At 37.8% G+C, this 22,814-nt stretch overlaps 2 protein-coding genes across 2 annotated transcripts; one reads left to right on the forward strand and one right to left on the reverse strand.

The window, feature by feature from the left end:
* Positions 1 to 8,474: 8,474 nt before the first annotated feature.
* LOC135701697 (uncharacterized) lies at positions 8,475 to 16,414 on the forward strand. The gene is made up of 4 exons (XM_065222550.1): positions 8,475 to 8,570; positions 15,850 to 15,925; positions 15,986 to 16,078; positions 16,135 to 16,414. The coding sequence occupies exons 1-4, from the start codon at positions 8,508 to 8,510 to the stop codon at positions 16,224 to 16,226; spliced, it is 324 nt and encodes a 107-aa protein (XP_065078622.1). The 5' UTR covers positions 8,475 to 8,507; the 3' UTR covers positions 16,227 to 16,414.
* LOC135701696 (peptidylprolyl isomerase domain and WD repeat-containing protein 1) lies at positions 16,209 to 22,742 on the reverse strand. Its single transcript, XM_065222549.1, has 9 exons — positions 22,572 to 22,742; positions 22,114 to 22,501; positions 21,821 to 22,053; positions 21,545 to 21,758; positions 21,269 to 21,461; positions 20,165 to 20,274; positions 17,042 to 17,160; positions 16,518 to 16,858; positions 16,209 to 16,446 (listed from the first exon to the last, which is right to left on the reverse strand). The coding sequence occupies exons 1-9, from the start codon at positions 22,687 to 22,689 to the stop codon at positions 16,303 to 16,305; spliced, it is 1,860 nt and encodes a 619-aa protein (XP_065078621.1). The 5' UTR covers positions 22,690 to 22,742; the 3' UTR covers positions 16,209 to 16,302.
* Positions 22,743 to 22,814: the final 72 nt, after the last annotated feature.

The raw sequence follows: 22,814 nt of genomic DNA on the forward strand, positions 1-22,814 counted from the left end.
GCACAAATTTGTGCATAAGAAATGATTTTCTGAACTATGAAATATGTTTTCTGCATGAAAAACAATAAAAATTATTTGTGGAAAAAAAGTCCAAACTTTGTACTAATAGTTGATGTTCTACGATGTTGGCCAATTTTAAAGTGTCCATTGCTTCCGTTTCACAAAAGTTTGCATTTATGATAAGCTTTCAAAGAAACATGAGTTTAACAATCTTAAAAATGTACTTTTTTTGTCATAAAATTTTTAACAGCTTGATTTTTTTTTTCGAAAATTTGTGATTTTTTTAGTGTATATTTTTTTCTGAAAAGGCAATCCAGTTTCCTACAACTTTGTAATTTCGAATAAATGAGCCGTTTTCTTGCTATGATTCATTTAAAAATATCGAATACGCTATTTTCAAAAGTTAGGCGTGAGTCAAAATGGCCGAGTTTCAACACCGACTTGGTTCATTGCCCTTAGCGAACAATTATGCAAGGCAAAACATAAAATTTGTTCATTTTTTTCGATATTTGGTCTGAGACTGCTGTTAAGCTTTGTTTCACAGTTTTATTTAAAATTCGCTTCGTTGAAATCAAAATATAGGCAGAACTCATCAAGATGCAGGAAACTCCTCGATCGAAGAACTCGTTCAGGTGCATGAATTTCAAATTCACGTTCGCTGCAAACAATTGCTCGCCTACGTTCAAGAGTTTTAAGACCCAGGAGCTGACAGCGATCTTCGTAGGGTGGAAGTTTCATAGGATCATTCCAAGGAAGGTGGTGGAGGGCATAACGAATGAATTTCTTTTGGGACTAAATCCTCGCTATGCATACTGTTTGATATCGGCACCAAATTCCAGGATTGAACGTACGAGAGCCGTATTTAAACATTTAGGCAGGCAGGATTACAGAACTCGTCAGAAATCTTGAAGATGAAACCAAGTTGCCTGTTGGCTTTGGCAATGATGTCGAAGTAATGAGGCTTGAATATCAATGCAAAATCAAAGGTCACGGACTTTGTGCACAACCTGCAGAGGTTTATTATCGATCGTATAATCGAATGCAATTGGTTTGTGCTTGCGATGAAAAGTGATAATACTATATTTTTGAACACTTAACATGAGAAAATTCCTAGAGCACCGATCAGCAGTCAGTAATACATTGTACAACCACATAAATGTTGACATCATCCAGTTGGAAGAAGCAGTCTGATCTCAAATAGTGTGAATTGTGAATAGCAACGGCCCTAAGCTGCTACCTTGAGGAACACCTGAGTTGTTTGTAAAATAATCCGATTGATCTGAACCAATTTTCACACAAAGCTCTCGATTGGTAAGATACTACTTTTATTTTCCTTGATTTGTTTTCTCGTTGGAATGGATCTCATTGTGGATAGAAATGGATCTGATAGAAGTATTTTCAATGCACGGAAAAATTATGCACGGAAAAATTCAATGCACGGAAAAAAATAAGAACCTGAACTCATCAGGAATTCATCCATGCAAGAAGTCATGTTGCATAACTGATGTACAACTTAGCAATTGACCACTTTGTCAAGCAGTTTTGGTGTGACTTTCTACCAGCGATTTCACAAAACTGGACCAACTAATTTATATTATTATTATTATTATTATTTAACTTTATTAGGGAGGCTTTCAGCCTTGGGCTGGTTCGCCTCCAAAACAACTAATTTATATTTTTTTTTATGAAACGCACAAATGTTGGCTACTTTTCTCGTAGTTCTAGAAGAAAAAATCTCAAAATAATGTTTTATTTCAAAGTTCGAGTGGTAGTAAACGTCATTTTAACTGCTCGCATGAAGTGATTAATTTGAAAGTAGACAAAATGCTCAATGAGAACTGCAGTTGGATTAAAAATCAAAATAAGAATTATTAGTTGTGTTTCTGATTGCGTGTAATCTATTCAGATCAACAACATCTTATAATGTTTTACACACAAATTAAAATTTCAACAAATTTGAAAGAATTTACCATACTCCATATTCAAATGATGTTCTATGAAAATACCTGCAGTTGCCTGTTGATTTGTGGTCGTTAATTTACCCAAAAAGATCTACACTAATCACTGTTAAAAAGTTGGCTGCTACTTTTTGCTATATTTTGAGTAATTGACATTTTTATGCATCAGTTTTTTGAGACATTTATGTAAATAACTTTATAATAAAGCACGATACATAAAAAATTGATATTTATTGGATGAGTCAAACCATTTTGATAATAATAGTATAAAACTTATACATTTAACGTATATAGGTGAAAAGAGGAAAAAAACTAATTAAAGGTTAGTTTTCCTAATTGCCCGATATCTCGCTTAATGTGAGTCATAGAGTTTCAATGTCTTGGACAACATTTCTCGACACTTCAAATTACACAACTTTAACGGAAAAACCATTCGGCTAGGATGCTCCGTTCAGAAGATAGACTCGAGCGCCGCCTATGTGGCGTAAAAATGAACTAATATGAAACTTTCAAAAGATAGCGCTTTTAATATTGAGCAGCTTTGCAGAACATTGTATTGCTGTAGAAAGCAAGCCAACGGCGCTGGAGGTTTTGGCCACGCGAATGGCTTCGCTGCCCCACTGTGCGGCGGCGTCGACTGGGATTGAACCCAGGTCTGCTGGGGTGAGAGGTAATCACGCTTACCACTGCACCACCAGGCCGCCAAGATACGGCTTAAACCAACAAATAAAACCTTCAAAAATACCGTGATTTTCAAGCAGAATAACATGATCAACGCGGTCAATAGCAGCTTTTAGATCTGTATAGGTACACAGTGTCCACCTGCCCACGTAGAGGTGAATAACAAAACAAGATATCAAATTATAAATACTATCAATATCTTATTATGCCATTGGTAAGTTGTGCGCTATAACACATTAATAGCTTATTGTGCTATAAAGCATAATTTGCTACTGTTATGATATGTTGGTATCATGAATTCATGTTTAAGCAAATTATAGGGGAAATGGATGTAATGTCGAGGGGCCTCATAGCCTAGTCAGTAAAGGCACGGTATTACTAAGCCGGAGGCGGCGGGTTCGATTCCCGGTCCGGTCGAGGGAATCTTTCGGGTTGGAAATTTTCTCGACTTCCCTGGGCATAGAGTATCTTTATTTATTTATTTATTTATTTGTCGTCAATCAGTGTAGACCGTTTTACAAAAGTTCTGTTGCCTTACATGCTATTTTAATTCATACGTTTTATTTGAAATTGTCAATAAATGTAAACTACATATACAAATATCTAATAAATAAAAATTGTTTTAAACTTAACGATATGAAATCCTAGCAGTTATTGTTCTCCTTACTGTATCTTTAGACATCGTTAGATCTATACGCTCACAATAATTATTATAAACTCCCATCATTCTATTGATTGGTCCATTTTTACCATAATTCGTTCTGTGAGGTGACAGTTGAAATACATTTCTAGTTCTTAACATGCGTGATGGTACGTAAAAATTTAAGCTTGCTAATATTTTTTTCTGAATTTACGCGTTGTGAGATAATATCATTAACAAATGAAATCATGGAAATTTCTCTTCGTTTCTTAAGTGTTTCAATGTTTATCAACATGCAACGGGACTCATAAGAAGGAAGGGGAAAAGAAGTCCAGCCTAGTTTCCTAAGAGCAAATAACAAAAACTGTTTTTGAACTGATTCTATACGATTTATATAAGTTTCATGGTATGGAGCCCAAACCACACTGCAATATTCGAGAATTGATCTCACGTAAGCTATATAAAGTGTTTTGATGGTATATGGGTCTTCAAAATGATAACTAAATCTTTTTATGAATCTCAACATATTATTTGCTTTGTGAATTGTGGTATTCACATGATCTACAAATGTCAACTTCGAGTCAAGAATTACTCCTAAGTCCCTAATTTTATCACACCTTACAACCAGCTGGTTTCCTAGAGTACATGTAAAATCTAGAGTAGTGTGTTTTCTGGAATATGATATAATATTGCATTTTTTAACATTAATGTCCAGCTGAATTTTAACGCACCAATTGTAGAAAACATCAAATTCATTTTGAAAATGAAGCAAACCAGAATTGTTAAAGATTTCCATGTACAGTTTCATATCGTCAGCATATATGAGCACATTTAAACGATTTAACACAAACTTCACGTCATCCACAAATAAAATAAATAATAAATGACCTAAATGAGATCCCTGTGGAACTCCCGTGCTTGTGCTTGCCACACAATATATAAATTCATGCATTGGTATTGGCATCGAAAGCTCTCAATTAATAACTGTGGAAGTGCATTTAGAACACCAATATGCGCTAAGCAATAAGCTTGAAATGCGAATAAGAAGAAAGAAGAAAGACGTAAGTCGGCCTGAATGCCCCTAATTTGGGCCGATACATAAATTTAGCAATCGACTAAATTTTCAATAGCGACCAAAAACATCCATTAGTACCGATGATAAATAGCAGATTTTTAGCGATGAACCCAATCTTAGATCCAAAGGCCAACATTAGAGCCATCTCCCCTATGTCATTAAATTGATTAATTTAAACAACATACCAATAGCTTGATGAGATATATGTAATAGCAAAACGTGATTTTAATTTGTTATGATTTTTGCTAAACTAACTAATTAAAAATAGCCGCTTAGAGATAATCATGTAATTTTTTCAGCAGAATTGCTCTGCAATGCGTCTTATTTGTAGCAAATATATGAGATGAGATGTATATTAACATTCCGATGATTTAGATTTCCAAAATTCGTATAAAATCAAAGAGTCTAACTGCAAAAATGAGCCTAAATGTTGTTTTGGTATGTCGAAAAAAGCATAATCAATACAAAGGACCTGAGCAGGAGAAATGCAGTATTAAAAGTTTTCATATCTTCCTGGAGATTAGACCTTGAAGTTCAATAAGTCAAACAACATTTTGTGGAATACAATGATATAGTACCAACATATTTATCATTCTCCAAATTTTTCTGGAAATATTTTACAGGTTGACCGAAATCTTCGCAGTATAAATATAGAGGTAACTTTTGTAATAGACTGCAATTAATGAACAAAATAGTAACCCTAACTGCTGCATAGTTTTCTACTCATATACCTTCCAGCTAACGCTTGATTAGTAGGAAACTTTATCGCTAATGTTTCCAGCTTACTCACGGCGATAAATTCCGCACACATGTTTTACACTTGGAAATCTAACGTATGTTTACGTTCTCTTAATTAAGCATCTCTCATATGAGAGCGTATATTGACGATGAGATATGATGTACGTTAGCGACACAAGCACAGTGGAACAGTTCCAAGATAGAGAAACACCGCAAATCATTGCAATCAGAGCATGTGACGTGCAATTGATTTGTAAATTGCTTGTTTTCATTGATTACCAACGATTCGTTTATCTCGAGATTGTAATTTAATACCTACACATGCAGATTTCCTTTATATACTGTAAAACGGGTGAAGTTGATCACTACACCGTTCAATTTTCGTTTCTCAAAAATCTTTTTCATGATATATTTATAAGATAATTTGTTTAGTATTTCATTAAGTAGACTTTTAACTGTTACTAAACATCCTTCGGTAAAATTACCTATTTTTCTTAATGTTGGGTCGCTGAATTCGAATCTGAAACCAAATTTTGTAAGAATGATCTTATGTGAAAAACTGATTGCCTACATTTAGGCGTATTTTTTTAACATGTTTGCAACAAAATATGGAGCCCACAACTAGGGTAATTTGCCATTTATCCATGACTATGACGTTTTGGTGATATGCTAATCAATGATCAATTGTTTAATGATAAAACATGTGTTTTTGATGCTCAATGTAGAAATATTGTGATAAAACATGTTTTAAATTTGTTTAATATTGTGCTTATGATTTCAGTCGATTTTTAAATGTTTCAGCTAATAATCCTCAGTTGTTACTAGCTAGCTTTTTTTTTCCTTTGGTTTGTTTTCCGTCGATCTTGTTTTCCGTGCTGAGCACCAACGCTACCGACGCGCCAGGAAGGCAGCTCCCACACCTGGACCCTACCTATCGACCCATCAACTCATGAACCGGGGACCAACGGCTTTACTTCCCTTCCGAACGAAGGCGTGATCAGAGATGTTATGCCTCAGAACATCCCGGCGGCGCCGACTGGGATTGAACCCAGGCCTGCTGGGGTGAGAGGTAATCACGTTTACCACTACACCACCGGCGCCGTTACTACTAGCTCAAAATTAAATTAAATTAAGTAGGGGAAATGACGGCTTCGGCATGACAGACTATTGTCGGCAACCCAATTTGAAACGCTAATTTCACTGGATTTTCTTAAGAAATCACTTCGATGAATGCATTCAGCTTCAATTTGATTATATTTTTACGACTGAGAAAAAGTTATCTAGCAGGGTTTTCTTGAAATGAAACACACGCACTACAAAACGCTGCTGTATTCGAGTTGCCGATGAAAGCACAGCTGTTTAACACGCAGCTCAAATAGAAAGGCTGCCGAATAAAAAGACGTTGCCCACAATAGTCGCTCGCACTAGAGAATATTGGAGCTTTGTAAAAGCGTTTAAAAACAGTTTTTGACAATTCTTTCGACTGAAATTGTTAGAGCAGCTGGCAGCAAAAGATTGTAAACAAACCAAAAATGTATATGTGTGCGTTCCTTAGAGAAAAAGGCTATAGAAAGATGGTCGCTGCTTAGGTTGCCGAGAATACGTAAATTCCCCTAATCTGTGCAGGAAAATGTTTGTTATTCTTTTTTCGAACGATCACTTGCAATATATATATCAACTATGTAAGATTTACAGAGAAAACAATAATGTTTAATAATTGAATCACCTTTGAATTCATTTTTGTCCATGGGTATAACGCCTAAAGCTATGCAACGTTTCATATAAAACAGGAGCTTCGTATATTTTGCATCGATTATTGACCGGTTCAATAAAATAACTAATATTCTAAGTACGATATACCGAAAAGTTATGTTTAATCATCTAACAGAATCACTGATTCATTATTTTTGCTGAAATTTTCCAAGCTGCATTTAGCCATATTTTATGGGTGTGCAATAATAAGATACACAGTGAGCAATAATAGAATTTCAAAGCAAATGATGATTGGGCTCTGAAGTAAATTCAAAAGTTTCTTTATACGGAATATTTTTACCAAAATTTTTTTTGAGGAATTCCTACTTTAAAAACGTTTGCAATCTCATAAAATCACAAAGCTGTGCAACAATTGGCGAATTACTCTATTTTTTTTTTTAATTTTTACAATTCTTCAGCTGAACGGCGCCGGTGGTGTAGTGGTAAGCGTGATTACCTCTCACCCCAGCAGGCCTGGGTTCAATCCCAGTCGGCGCCGCCGGGATGTTCTGAGGCATAACATCTCTGATTACGCCTTCCTTCGGATGGGAAGTAAAGCCGTTGGTCCCCGGTTCATGAGTTGATGGGTCGATAGGTAGGGTCCAGGTGTGGGAGCTGCCTTCCTGGCATGTCGGTAGCATTGGTGATCAGCACGGAAAACAAGATCGACGGAAAAAACAAACCAAAGGAAAAAAAAAAACGGTTTGAGAGGTATTTGTTTGTATGGCTGGAAAAATATTCTGGTTTGTCGGTAAAAAGTGATCAATTTACCCCCGTTTTACAGTACTAATTATCGCTCATCGAAGTCGGTTGACCATACGTAGGGGCAGTGATGGAAAAGTTCGCGAAAACTCACTATGACTCGCGAACTTTTCCCTTGGTGAACTTCGTGAAATATCGCGAACTTTTCCAACACTGCGTAGGGGTTCCCATTGCATAAATGAAATGATGAAAGCCTAAAAAAAATACTAGAGTGCGTATATCAAAATTATGAATATACTTCTGGCAACCATCATCGACTCCTGTACACGGATTAAATGATAGACCGAGTTAGAGGAGTTTATCAATATTTAAATATATTGTCACAATTTTGCCCTATTTCAATATCCTTAGAATAACTTTTTGTACTCTATCTTAAGCTGGCAAAGTTACCCTACCTGTTATCATACATATATCAATATAGCCTAATGTACCTATATAATACATACTATTGCAAAAATAATTCTGACGTGAGCTTCCGTTATCACACACGCGAAAAGTAGGAGTGCGCAATCAACAGCCAGGCATGATAAAATCCCGAAACAATAATTGAAGCCATCACTAAACCCATCAGATTTGCTTATCATATCGCAACGACCGAAAAACGTAGAGGTAGCATCTCAGACAGTAATCGAACACAGTGTAATTAATCCACCACATTTCTGAGTTGGTTGCTAGAAATTTACAAAAGCAGTGAAAAAACGAGCAACCACAGCTAACTAGCACTCCCACTGAAATCAACTGCCCGCAAAGGGTTTATCGGATAAAGGATCCACGAACCAGCAGGACTTTGTGCTCCACTCATAAGTGATAACAAATGTGTTAAGCAATTAAAACTATCATTTAGAAAACGTAGTCGTGGGTCAGTGATTTGGTTAATTTGAATTCTGGAAAATAACAAACTATGTGGTGGGTTTTCCATGTGCTGTGGTTAATACTAGTTATAGTGCTATTTTTTCTAATATTGGTAAGCATATGTAAAACTAGAGATATTAATCCTTACAATTGCTGCATAGCGGAGTTTTGTTTGAGTTTTTATGGATCATTAGAAAGCTGTCTGTGGATGTACGCAAAATGAAATTGTGTGTGTGTGTGGGTTTGTCTGGAAACCTGGGGATCACTTTCCAAATGACAGCTAAGGGTTTTACAAAAAAAAATGTATGACAGCAATTCTGAAAAACTTAATTTAGAGGTGGTACCGATGAGTTTTTTTAAAAGGTTTTGCATAGTAATTACTTTAAAAAAATATTTCTAATGCATCGAAACTTAATGCAACCCAATCCGTTCATATGTTTACACATTCCTTGGGGTCCATACTAAATGAGAAAAATGTGATACCTATAATCGGTTCAATACAGCTCATAGATAAGAAAATTTATGACGAATAACTTTTCCGAAGAAAGTATTGATCATTATAAAGTTATTCGTGGTTTTCACACAAAAACGATCAATAAATATGAATTATTTAGAAAATTAATCAAGTAAAAAATCATATTTGAGCATTTCTGAGAGTTGTTAAGATTTTAGGAGGGGTGTATAAAACGACTCCTTTGCATTTCTATGAATCCAAAATTCATATAAATGCAAAACTGATTGGCAATCCAAATATTTAATGGGTCCACTCTACTATGCAAATTCGACAGCTGTCAAGTGCCGCAAATCAACAATAATTACTAAATCCTGAAAAGCATCCTTCCGATATTCTTTTTGGCAAGCATGTTTACAAAGATATCTATTCCAACTGTGTGCATTATGATCCATCAAATAGTGACAATTTGGGGCATGTCACACCATTGTGAAAAGACTGAAAGGTATCAAAAGACTAAAACGTATCAACAATAGGGTGTCCCAAAATAGCCTTTTGTGATGAAACCTGGTGGCTCACACTCCAAATGATAGCTTAAGGTTTCACAAACAAACTTTTGTATGACGGCAACTCTGGAAAATGTTGTTAAGAGTTTACAAGTTTTTCTTAGTTTATATCCAAAAAAAATATCTCTAATTCTTTAAAATCTGGTGAAACCTAACTTTTTATATTTTTTACAGATTAGTTAGGGTCCAAAATATAAAAAATAGAAGGGTCTGCGCCTAGGGGCACGAACGGAAGCTTGACGTAGGACCGCTAGTGGACGGAACAAATGCGAAGAGCATTTAGTTCTTTTAATTCATCGATCATCTATTCACCCCTATTCTGTATTTCGTTTCAAACGAAATTCTCATACAAAAAAATATTTTTTTGTATGAGAATTTCGTTCGAAACGAAATACAGAATAGGGGTGATTATCTTAACTCTTTCCGTTTTTTGAATTGTAGGCGTAGCGGCGCCGGTGGTGTAGTGGTAAGCGTGATTACCTCTCACCCCAGCAGGCCTAGGTGCAATCCCAGTCGGCGCCGCCGGGATGTTCTAAGGCATACATCTCTGATCACGCCTTCCTTAGGAAGGGAAGTAAATCCGTTGGTCCCCGGTTCATGAGTTGATGGGTCGATAGGTAGGGTCCTGGTGTGGGAGCTACCTCCCTGGCGTCGGTAGCATTGGTGCCCAGCACGGAAAACAAGATCGACGGAAAACAAATCACGGGAAAAAAATTATAGGCGTACTAAATTAGTAGTAATTTTTTTCAAAGAGAAAGTTGATGAAGAGAATCAATCAAAATCACTTTCACCCCTGCTTCCAAGTTTGGTTACAAGATTACAACTCTGGAGAGCATTTTGTGTGGTCGTTGGGGGCGTGTGGTTCTGTACTATAATAAGCTTGTTGGCCCTGAAAAGGGCCGTTTTGTTGCCAAAGTTGGTGTTGATTTAACCTCCGAAACCATACAAAGTGCGTATGTCGCTTCAAAGCGTAGACGACATCCATGGCCACTTACGCTTGGCGTGTTCAGAGTAGGTGACAGCATCACGGATCACATTTTCCAGGAACACCTTCAGCACACCTCGTGTTTTCTCGTAGATTAGACGTTTAACCCCGCCACGGCGAGCCAGACGACGAATGACGGTTATCACGAAGAACCTTGCGATGACGCTTGGCGCCTCCTTTACCAAGACCTGTTCCTCCTTTCCCACGACCAGTCATTGTTGCTTTATGGGTAGAAGAGTGAACTACCTAACCTGTCACCACCTTCCTACTGTTGCTATTGCTGCTTGAGGCTAGACAGCAGTGCTCTTTTATATCTTTTCAGATTAAAACAGTGGTGCAACCAAGTGGTACTCGATAATGGGTTTGGGAAGAACGTATGTTTCATGAAAACAGTGATAAAATTATCACTTTTTATTTTTACATTGGACAATGCTTGACATTACCACCTTTTCAATAGTTTCTTGTTAAAAATTATCAGTCGGAAGCATTGCTATTAATGCGTAGAAATATTTATGATCGATTGGTGATAAAATGATTGAAATTGGTCCAGGGGCAGCTGAGCTATAAATGTTCAAAATCTTTCATAATTTTGTTACATGTTTCAATTTTCGGTTTTCACAAAGTGTACCCCCATATAGAAATGACAGACGTAGTCCTACGTTTAAAAAAAATAATTGTTATGGCTTGTTTAGCGTATTTTTTGAACAATTTTTAAAAATCTCAAATTCGATAATTTTTAAAGTACATTATGGATTTTAATCGTCAAAAGTTAATGTCTACATAATGCTATTATTAATCTAATACCACAGAAATATGGCAAATTTTATGACGAACTGCGATAGGTTAATCTACCACGCAACTTCAAAGTCGCACTGCAGGAACTTTGCTGGACGGGACAAAAGGTATACAAAAGCGAGCATCGAGTGGCTACTTTCTACCAGAGCTGTGACACCACAAAAGAGCTGAGAACCGGCTTTGTAGTGCAGGGTAAGATGCGTTAACGCGTGATTGGTTGGCAGCCAATCAACACGAGGATGTGCAAGTTGAGGATTAAGGGCCGTTTCTTCAACTAAGGCTTGTAATCGAAAAAAATGCACCATTTTTATCCGTGTGTAACTTTTTTATCCGTGGGCAAAAATTGATGAAAATCTGGGTATAACTAGTTTGGAGTGAATTGTTCACATGTGCAAAATTTCATAACAATCGGTTCAGTGGTTATTGAGATGTCATCGAAACAAGAAGAAAATCGCCGAAGAATTTTGCGCGCCGTCATGGAAAATCCGACTGCGACCATGAGATGGAATGGAAGACAACTGGGAATCACCCATACAACTGTGTCTCGGGTGGTAAAATCGTTTAAGGAGTCACAGCCGACCGAGCGGCGGGCTGGAAGTGGAAGAAAATCGAAGACAGCTGACCCTGTGAAGGCTCGGAAGGTGTTGGATTATTTCAAGCGTAATCCGAACCTTTAGATTCGCGACGCGGCTCTGAAGGCAAAGTGTTCCGCCTGGTTCGTTCAGCAAACCATGAAACGAGCTGGGCTTCGTGTATATATTCAAGGTCCGGAAGGCACCGAATCGGCGTAATCAACAAAACACGGCGGCCAAATCCCGCGCAAGGAAGCTGTATCGAGAGTGGTTAACGAAACCGATGTGTGTGGTTATGGATGACGAAACCTACATGAAGGCAGACGCAAAGCAGATACCGGGACTGGAGTTCTACGTTGCCAAATCACGGTTTGATGTCGGGAAGACATAAGGAAGAAGAAAGTGGACAAATTCGCCAAAAAATACTTGATCTGGCAGGCCATATGCCAATGCGGTAAACCGTACATCACAATGGGTACCATCAACAGCGAAATTTACCGCACCGAGTGCCTCCAGAAGCGTCTGTTGCTCTTCCTGCGGTCCCACGGAGGCGAGACATTATTTTGGCCGGACCTGGCATCATGCCATTACGCGCGATCGACGTTGGATTGGTACAGAGACAATAACGTTGTTTTTGTACCAAAAACCGCCAACCCCCCAAATTCACCAGAGATTCGTCCGGTGGAAAGATTTTGGGCCATAATGAAGGCCAAAGTTCGAAAATCGTCCAAGGTGTTTAAGAACGAGCTGGAGTTGAAGAAAGAATGGAAAGGTCGGCTGTGTAATGTTGGTAATGAGGGGTCTTAAGGGAAAGGTTCGGGCTTTCAGCGATGGAAAGGAAATTGAATAAAGTAATTATGCCGAAACACAATCCATATGTATTAGTTCATTCCCTGAAAGTTTCAAGAAAATCCGACTTAAAATAAATTTTTGGCGAACACTTTTGTCTGGTGCATTTTTTTCGAGTACAGGCCTTACAGCATCATCAACGTGCACTGCCCACACGAAGGGAGACCCGACGACGAGAAAGAAGCGTTCTATGCGCAGCTGGAGCAGGTGTACGACGGCTGTTCGCCCGCAAGGATATCCACAAAGCCACCTGGAGATCACCTGACCAACACACAGAAATTCTTCTCCGACATTATCAACGTCCGCACGCACCGCAGTGCGAACATAGATGCGGACCACTACCTAGTTACAGTATGCATGCGCTCAAAACTCTCGACAGAGCATAACACCCGTCGAAGTCGAATACCGCGACCCAACATTGAGCAATTACGCGGGCTCCGACCCAGTGAACGTTGTTCACTTTGGGGAGATCCTGGTTGGTCAAATCTCTAAGGAGTTGGTTAGCCTTTTCTAGGAGGAACCCTTCACGCAGAGAAAAATATTTTTAACTTAATAATATTTGACGTAAAATCAATAAGAATTTCATTTTGTTTTGGCTGCAAAAAGAAATCATTTTTGTTTCAACAATCCAGTATCCCATGGATTGTTAAATCAAAAAGAAAATCTTTTCGAATTTACAAGAGCTTTTATATTTTGACGTAAGCTGTCAAATTGGGCAGCTGCGTCAACAAAAAAAAATATGTTTGTTTTTAAAAGAGATTTCTTGTTGATCAAATCATATTTATTTTATGAAGCCTGACAATACACGCAGTCAAAATATATATTTTTAAATGATTCAACAATAATTTGGCGATTATTTTTATGTTATGTTTTCTTTTTGTAACAAACAGAATTGCAATTGAAATTAGAAAACCTTTCTTTCAAATCCGTTTTCTTAGACACAGTGACTGAGTAAAACTATATCGCTATATTTTTTCTTCTCAAACAAATTTCTTTAATTTCCCATAAGTTTTGGTAACAGAAGTGAACGCGTAACATTTGAAAAAGGGTTTACCACGGCAACATAAACTAATTTCTCGCTAAGCTCGCAGCACAGTTTGACAGAAGATGATGTTAGCTTGCACCTGAAACAACACATTGAATGGGAAATTCATTTGGAGACGGGTAATTCGCGAAAGAGAAAATCGATGAAGAGAATCGATCAACAATGATAGGCCCTTTTCTCGTGTTGCGTGAGATTTATGAAATTTCTGTAAGAAGCAGTAAGAAAAACAGAACCGCACCGTAAAAAGAAGCCGGTACAGCAGTTACCAATAGATTTGACTCTGGGACACATATTGTTGGGGGATAAACTGTTTATATTTAGCAACTGCAGCATACAGTGTATCGCTTACTTACCTCAAGTCTCAATGTTTTCGGAAATCTTGCACTTATTTCACGAAATTCACATTAAACAATATTTACGTGGAACGCTGAAAAATAGAGCTGAATTCGAACGAGAACAGTGTTGTGTTATTGTTTACATTTTTGTCCGGACGAAAACGAGGAAATGGGGGAATGGACACAACAAATGCTAACTTAAAACTAGCTATTGTTGGCTTAATAAAAGAATTTTGTTATTTTTACAATAGTTGCTATTTAAAACAAAAAGAATCTTATTTTGAATTTATGTGAATAAGTATTATCCAAACAATAAAATCCAATATGATTTCGACAGGAATTGTTTGTTTAAATACAATTAAAGTTTTTTTTTCTTTGGTTCAATGTAAACAATTTCCTCGCCTGAAGTTTTTTTCGGCTGTACCGATAGCTATCCGACAGATTGCGCTGAAAATACTCGAAAACTATTACTCAATCTTGTAATCAACTCCTTCTAACATGAGTAGTTCTTTCACAGATAAAAGCCACTGGTTACTCCAACTTAAAATACTCCAAAGTTCGATTATCTATTTCTTCATTGGGTCCATTTGAAATATTTTTGTATTTTTTTAAAAGGTAATCTATAGGACATTTTCTGAAGAAGATCAAAAGTTTGCAAATTATCCAGAATTTTAAAGGGACATTAGGACAATCAACTTTAAGTGCAGAATATGTTGCAGGCTATAAAGAATTTGAACGCCTCAAAAGTTCCTGGTCCTGACGGAATTTTTCCAGTATTTATGAAAAGTCTAGCAATGGAACTCACTGCTCCAATATTTTGGCTTTTTAATATGTCACTGGAATCCTGATGCTTCTAAAATATATGGAAATGCTCATTTTGTCCATTCGACCTTTTGCCCCTTTGAATTCCTTTCGACATTTTGTCCATTGGACCTTTTGTCCATTCGACTTTTTCTCTATATTTCGTCATTTTGTCCATTCAATATTACCGGCGCCGGTGGTGTAGTGGTAAGCGTGACTGCTTTGGGGGTCGGGTTCACTCCCAGCCGAGGTCGGTGGTATTTTTCTGAGGCATAACATCTCAGGTCACGTCTTCCTTCGGAAGGGAAGTAAAGCCGTTGGTCCCGGCCCATGTGTGTTGAATGGGTGTGATATCATACACAGGTGTGGAAACTGCCTTCCTGCACATTCGATTGGCGTCAATGGATGACAATCGATGTCCGTCGGTGATTGGCACTAGATTGTGGAACAGAGACCGACGTTAAATAAAGGAATGAATGAATGTCCATTCGAAATTTTTTTTTTCATGTCGACCATTTTAAGCTGAACATTGCATTAGGTCCTACGTAACATTGATCGATTCTCTTCGTCGACTTTCTCTTTTGTTAATAACTTGAGCACATAACCGTTTCTTGTTGTGTTTGTCGTATCAGATGCTTCTTTTATCGATCTGTGTTACTAAAATACTTGGGAATGTCTTTACATGGCCGTGGGGATACAAAGAGAAAGTCGACGAAGCAATCTGTAAATGTTACTTAGGACATAATGCAATGTTCAGCTTGATTTGTTCATTTCAAGCTTTTGTCCATTTGAACATCTGTCCCTTTAAATTCCATTCGATGTTAAGTCCATTCGACGTCATTCGACTTTTTGTTCATTTCGACCTTTTCTCCATTCGATCGTTGTTATTATAAATGTTGCTTTGACCTTCCCCTTGGGGTTTACAACAAAACTAGCAGAGAATCAGGAAGAAGACACCGCTGAGTAATATTATGTTCTCTATTTCTCCACAGCGACGAATATATTACTTTGGCATGCAAGGTACCGAGCAAGAACAACAGAATGAAATACGACGTTCACATGATATAAGTAATACGATAACGATTAACTAATGTGTAACAATCGATACTTACAAGATATTTTTTCCAGGCAATCAACAGTATTACATATTCACAATCTATGACTCTAATAATCAACGAAATTCCAGAAATCAACCAGCCTCGGATCAACCTCCTCCTAATTGTATGAACTGCTTAATGCCTTAATCTCCGATTCATTAATCAAAGTTTCATTTCCAGACGAAGCTCCTCCGCCTCCACCCAACTATGAAGATGTGATAAAATCACCTGAGGTATTCCAAAAGCCACCACCATACAGTCAAATACAATAGTTTATTCATGGTAATCAATGTTTAGATATAATAAAAATCACCACACTATTTTCCATTTCTGTAAAACATACCTCCTTTACGTAAGATTGATAGAAATTATCCGAATCTCATCGTAGGGTTTGTCGGTTTTCGGATTCGTCTTACTGTTGCAGATATTCTGCACTACTTCCATGCCTTTGTGCACGCGACCGAATACGGTGTGCTTGTTGTCCAACCAGGGCTATTGGATGACGAAGAAAAATTAGCAGTTAATGATTGCTCAATACTTAGGCAACATCTTATCTCACTCACCGTTGGCAACACCGTGATAAAGAACTGACTTCCGTTGGTGTTTGGGCCCGCATTGGCCATGCTGACTGTGTACGGTCGATCGTGTTTCAGTGTGGAACAAAATTCATCCTTGAACTCACCACCCCAAATCGATTGACCACCGGTGCCGGTTCCAGTGGGATCACCCGTTTGAATCATGAATCCCTTAATAACACGATGAAAGATGTGCCCATTGTAGTAACCGTTTTTGGTATGTACGCAAAAGTTTTCCACCGTTTTCGGACACTCTTTACCGAAGAGCCGCATATGGATGTCACCCATCGTCGTGTGAATAACGGCGTGATCGTAAAGTTTTTGGGAACCTGGTAAAAAATTGGAGGGAGCGAATTAACTAAAATATTACTAGAATGAATTTGGTTTGTATTCTGATTAGTTCAGTAGTATACCTTCTCCTTAGATTTATGAATGCAAGGTAAAATTTAAACGATCATAGATTAGACCAATGAATGATTTTTTTTTAATAATGAGCTATAGAAATGTCCTACCTTGTCCTTCTGTAACGGAGATGATATCCTCCTTTGACGGTTTCTCGTTGAACACATCGCGGTCGTCATCCTGGAGATCAGAAGGCAACCTTCGACTGTAGAGATAGAAGCGTTGTTTTCTATTGTATAAAAAATAAAAATTAAGTAAGTAAACATTGATTTTAATCGATAGAAGACCAAGCAATTCTGCAATTAGTCTTGTGCCCCGCCATCAGCGTTGCGACAAATGAAAAAAATATGGGACACCTCTGATTTTTGGTGTGATTTTGATGATAAAAAAGCGCAAAATGTGCCTGAAAGGAAATCTTCTCACGAACGAGTGTGTGGGGATCGAGAGGTGGAAGCAGTACTATGACGAGCACCTTAAAGTGGACCCTACACGATTGCTTTTATTGACAATAATCGTATTGTCAATACTTTATTTATTTACGCCAATACATCGAGATTGACAATATTTCTGAATTCACATCATCAATATTATTGTCAATAATTCTCCTTCGCGTCAAAATATATTGAAACGTGTGGGGTTCGCTTAGCGACGATACTGCAGAGTGCGAAAGTAACAGATCTAGGATCACGCGCAGTAGACGACAAGTTCAAGACCCCAGACCTCCAGAAAGTCGAGGAGAAGATCAATCGGTTGAGAACCACTAAAGGCAGTGGTGACCAACTACCAAGCGAGGTAATAAAAAAGTGTTGAAACATTAACTAGAAATTTGCGGTGGATAATTGCCAAGATTTGACCTAATAAAAATAACCATAAAAGAGAGCTTAACGACGTGTTCGGGGTATTATCCAAACCATTTGTGGGATAGTTTACCCATCCGGGATACAGTTCGTTTATGGTATTTGTTTATTAGGGTGGGAGGAGGAGCTATCACCGGTTGACTGGATGGAAGGTATCGTGTGCTGGATTGCGCGGCAACTACCGTATGATTGCACTGTTGAGCGTCGCTTACAAGGTTCTCTCCCAAATTCTATACCGCCGCCTGTCACCACTTGCAATGTGGGCAATGTGGGCTATGCCAGGTGTGATTCATGCACTGAGGAAACTAGAATTACGATTTTCATAATATGTTTTCGTTCGTATGAAACGCTCGTATGATTTGTTCAAAACAAAACAATATGGCGTACGAGCCGAAATTACTGGCGTATGTTAAAGTTCCGGCGGAAACTTTTTTAGGGATTGTTTTGTTTGTTTATTGTGCTTTTTCTTTTGCTGGAAACAAGAGTTTAAACAAGGTAATGCATCACTTATTAGTGCCGTTTCTAAATGTAGATGTATCAATGTACGTACTTTTCTAATACTTAATAAAAGGGATGGTAACACTTTGTCATACGACTCCAACCCCTGCAATTTTAACAAGCACTTGATATAATTTTCTAAACAAATTCCGCATGCACGACCAATGAAAACACCTCAAAATTGAGTAAAAATTACTCATATTTGAGTTCAGGTTACTCAAATTCGCGAAAACGTAGGTCGCTCATAGAATGAGTAAATTTTCGGACGCTTTTCCGAGGAAAACTTCTCGAATATGAGGAAAACTTCTCGAATATGAGGAAAACTGATTGGTTTTAGTCTGCCTACTAGTACACTTCTAACCTGTGTAGAATTTTCTTAAAATTTTCCCTATATTCGAAGTTTTCCCCGGGAAAGGGTCGGTAAATTTACTCATACTATGAGTGATCTACTGCCGTTATACGCATAACTGTCCCATGTTCTATGCAATTCTTATGCACAGTGGGACTCTTATGCGTATAATGGCAGTCTAAGTTTGAGCGATTTTGAGTAATCTGAACTCAAATGTGGGTAGCATTTTTTGTCCATGTGCGATTGGTTTGGAAAGTTTTTTTTTTCTAAATCATAAAAAATAAACTCACGTTTATCGTTAAGCATGTCTTTCATCTTACAGCTCCAAAACCCAACAGAATGCGTTATAAGTAAAATAGTAATTATTTCCAAAAGTAAAAATGTATAATAATTCATGTCGGGCGCAATGTGCCGCTCGAATTACGGTGTATGAAATTAGGCGTGAACCTACAACTCCACACTGGACGAAAAAACAACGGTATAGCCTAAATGCAGGCTTCCTAGGAATGAATTCATCACACAAATTTTGCCCCACAGCTATTAATTTCAATTGAAACTCAGTTTACCGTTCGATGTTACTGTTCCTGTTTACCGTTTTGATTTTATCAATCAATATAAAAATACCGATTTATACCTAACAAACAAATCAGTTGCTACAATTACTTTTTCTTAGACTTTTTTGACAGATTAACACTAATATTTTGGGTATTTTCTATGGTACCTAACTATGTAATCTTCATTTACGCATTCAATTTCGCATATTTGTTTTCAAAAACTCTAGTAACGTATCCTGGAAGATTAAGTAAAACCGGTAGCGGAGCATAATCTACAACATTCCGCGTTCTCACTCTACGCGGTTCTTTTCAGCTTTCTACAAGTGTGCCGATCATCAAAAAGAACAACTGATTACATTCTTCCCTTAAAAACTATTCCACCTATAATATACATCTACTCCCTCTTAGTATGTTTTTACTACGACAAGACAACCCTAATAAACGGGTACTACACACTTAAAATTTTTCGCCGAGATTCCAACAGCCGAGCAGTTCAGCAATTTAATTTGCTGAGATTCAGTAAAACAATTGCCGAGACTCAGCTAACAAATAACTTTTTGCTGAGATATCAGCTAACAATAAGATATTTTGCAGATATATCAGCAAAAGTAAATGCCGAGGTAATCGGCTGTTGGAGATTTTACCGAGCTAGATTAAGTGTGTATACAGTAACGATATCATATATGGTACGACCATGCCATATAAAGTTAATTATATCGCGAATTGGTGGTTAGGCGCGTCTTATGGTTATTGTTTATGCGAAAAGACATCTGGCTTCATTTTATTTTTCTTCGAAGGTTCTTCATCCGCTCATGCACTCCCTGTTGAACATTATCCGTGCTTAATCAATACAAACAGTTCTGACACATTGTTAAAAATAGTAAATTTGTACACATTTAAAACAATAAAGCATCCTAAACTTGAAAATCAATCCAAATCTATACCCCAGTTGTCTCCCCCTAGGTCTTTACTTACTTGTAAGCTGTACAAAAAAGCGTTGGATCGTTTGCTGCTGACTGGAGGGTAGGATTTTCCGAAGCCTCATGTTCTAACGTTATTGCCGCCTTAGAATTTTTTACACGTCCCTGAGAATGTAATTCAACAGAAATGTTAATATTAGCGGTACGTATATAATAGGCTCAACCAAGCATGCAAATAATTTACGAATTCATTTACATTCACTTACCTCTAACTTTTGTCATAAACAGATTTCAGTGGGATGATGTATGAAGCCTTTGTAGATTTTGATATTAGCTACAACTTTTATGAAAGTTTAGTGCATGTCTTATTACTCCATCACTATTGAGAAATGATGAAGTATTCGATTTTTGTAACAGTTGTCATTCTCGCATTTATCGCAAGGATCCAACTCTAATTGAAAGGTTCCGCTATTTATACCATTCGGAGTGTTGAAACACCCCCCAAAGGCGCGCCCCTTTGTCAGTCAAAATTGGATTCCTTAGCAACAAAATAAAGGAATGACATTGATAATGACCATGCATCAGAACCTTAGTCTTAACCATTTCAAACTAGGGAACAGCGAATAGAAGATTAGGAATCACATAGATGAAGACTAACTCATTTTTTCCTTGTTTCAAGATCATCTTCGGTGGACAAAGCCGAGTCTTGTCACTATCAACAAGGCTTAAAAAGTAACAAGGACTAATATGTGTTCCTTTGATTACTGAAAAATCCTGTTCCCCTAGTTTGAAGTAGTCAGGACTAGGAATCGGTGGTAGTCCCGTGACGTACCACGAAAAGGTGATCATCCCACGTTACGGGGCTGTATCTCTTATGCATGATGAACCAGAGCGAACAGAACCCACTATTGTTTTTCAGTGAATGTAAATACATTCACTGAAAAATAATAACAAACTCCGCCCGCTCTAGTTTTTCATGTATAAGAGGTACAGATTTAAGTTATTGACAAAAGTTGCAGCTAATATTAAAACCTACAAAAGCTTCATACATCATTTCACGGAAGTCTGTTGATGGAAGAAGTTAGAGGCAAATTAATGTAAATAAATGCACGAAATTAATGTAAATGATTTGCCATGCCTAGGATCAACCCTAAATTACCTGAAACAGCGCCAAATTGAGCGGTCTTAAGTTATCGTTCTTGCCAATAATTTTGACACATTTGTTTGTTTCGATATTGACCAGCTTAATTCCCAGCATAGTAGGATACATAACGAAATTGCCGCTGTAATCAAAGGCAATGTTTATCAAATTGAAAGAGTCTGACTTCTCCAGATCTCGCTCATTGGCCATCCTGAAAAATTTGTTTGCATTAGAGATAGTTATTTCTGATTGGATCTTTCTACTGCTATTTCGGATCGTGGCAATATCTGTTACCTTCGGCCAAACTCCATATTTGACAAAGCCTGAGACAACTGTTGGCTCTCACTGTACCGCGCTAAACTTTCGTCGTACACTCGAAGCAACTTTCCAGTCAGAAGACCGAAAACGCGCACCTTCCTGTCTGTCGAAACGGTAGCAAACTTTTTCCCATCCTGTGAAAACGCCAGAGATGTGACTATCGTCTTATTCTTGGCAAACTCGTACAAACCTACAATTAAATATAGCATTGGGGTCATAACTAATTACATTTTGAAATAATTAATAACATACTCGTATCCAACTTGGACTCAAAACTAACAAGCTTCGAAGGGAATTTGAAATCACTTCGTGCCCCCAACCAGTACTCCAGTATTCCTGCTTTGTCGATGGATACGGTCAGCTCAAACACAGGATTGTATTTGATCAAAACCACCGGCTTGGTGTGCAACTTATCGAGAACGTGTAAAGGAATGTTGCTTCCTTTTCCATCATAAACGTTGATCTTGTTGGAATCTTGATCCGCCCTGCAAAAAATATTCCCGTTAATCAGAAACCTATCCAACTATTGTGACATATGTACATACACTGCCAAGTACGCGATGGCATCGCCGGTGTTGTGAATCCACTCCGCACGGTACGGAACGTAATCCAGCTTGATCATGTTGATCATGTCAAAATTGACCACATCAAACACTTTCACATTCTTATCCACCGAAGCGGTACACAAGTACGTTCCGGTGGTATTGGCTGCCAGTGCGTTAATGGGGGCCAGGTGACTGCGGAAGTGCTTAACAAACTCGACCCCTTGTTCCATTTTCTTCCAGAATTTCACATGTCCATCCAAACTCACAGTCACAATGAAGTCGGTTTTGGTCACCACCAGATGCGTGATAGTGTCCCGATGCATAAACGACTTTTCGTAACACTCCGAGCTCGGTAGATTATCCAGATACAGTTTCTCGTATTGCAATACTACGGATAATAATTAGGCTTGTTAGTTATAGACGGTATTAATTTTCAATCCTGAAAAACGTAGACATACCTTTTCTCTTTTTAGGGGGAGCAGCAGCCGATGGTAAGGGGCCAATCCATTCGTCATCTTCTTCGGAATCAGCACCATTTTGAGGTCGTTTACCGGACGATTCTTCTGTATTGCTCATTTTAGTTGGCTAAACAGAGAATCCGGCAGAAATCGCTGGAAAATTTATTTATCACAATAATATTCAACGCCATAGAAAGCAAAACAAAACAACGTGATGTGACAGCGGAGGTCTATCACGCTCAT

This window comes from Ochlerotatus camptorhynchus, unplaced genomic scaffold, assembly GCF_037179485.1.
Source record: "Ochlerotatus camptorhynchus isolate MF236.1 unplaced genomic scaffold, CSIRO-AGI_Acam_v1.1 ptg000176l, whole genome shotgun sequence".
Classification (NCBI taxonomy): Eukaryota; Metazoa; Arthropoda; class Insecta; order Diptera; family Culicidae; genus Ochlerotatus; species Ochlerotatus camptorhynchus.

What these genes read in the sequence shown, in the direction of transcription:
- LOC135701697 (XM_065222550.1), top strand. Translation starts at nt 8,508, where the DNA reads ATGTGGTGGGTTTTCCATGTGCTGTGGTTAATACTAGTTATAGTGCTA. An exon ending in TGCTATTTTTTCTAATATTG is followed by an intron (nt 8,571 to 15,849) that starts GTAAGCATATGT and finishes ATTTCTCCACAG; the next exon opens with CGACGAATATATTACTTTGG. An exon ending in GGATCAACCTCCTCCTAATT is followed by an intron (nt 16,079 to 16,134) that starts GTATGAACTGCT and finishes TTTCATTTCCAG; the next exon opens with ACGAAGCTCCTCCGCCTCCA.
- LOC135701696 (XM_065222549.1), bottom strand. Translation starts at nt 22,689, where the DNA reads ATGAGCAATACAGAAGAATCGTCCGGTAAACGACCTCAAAATGGTGCT. An exon ending in TCCCCCTAAAAAGAGAAAAG is followed by an intron (nt 22,502 to 22,571) that starts GTATGTCTACGT and finishes TATTATCCGTAG; the next exon opens with TATTGCAATACGAGAAACTG. An exon ending in AATATGGAGTTTGGCCGAAG is followed by an intron (nt 21,462 to 21,544) that starts GTAACAGATATT and finishes CAAATTTTTCAG; the next exon opens with GATGGCCAATGAGCGAGATC.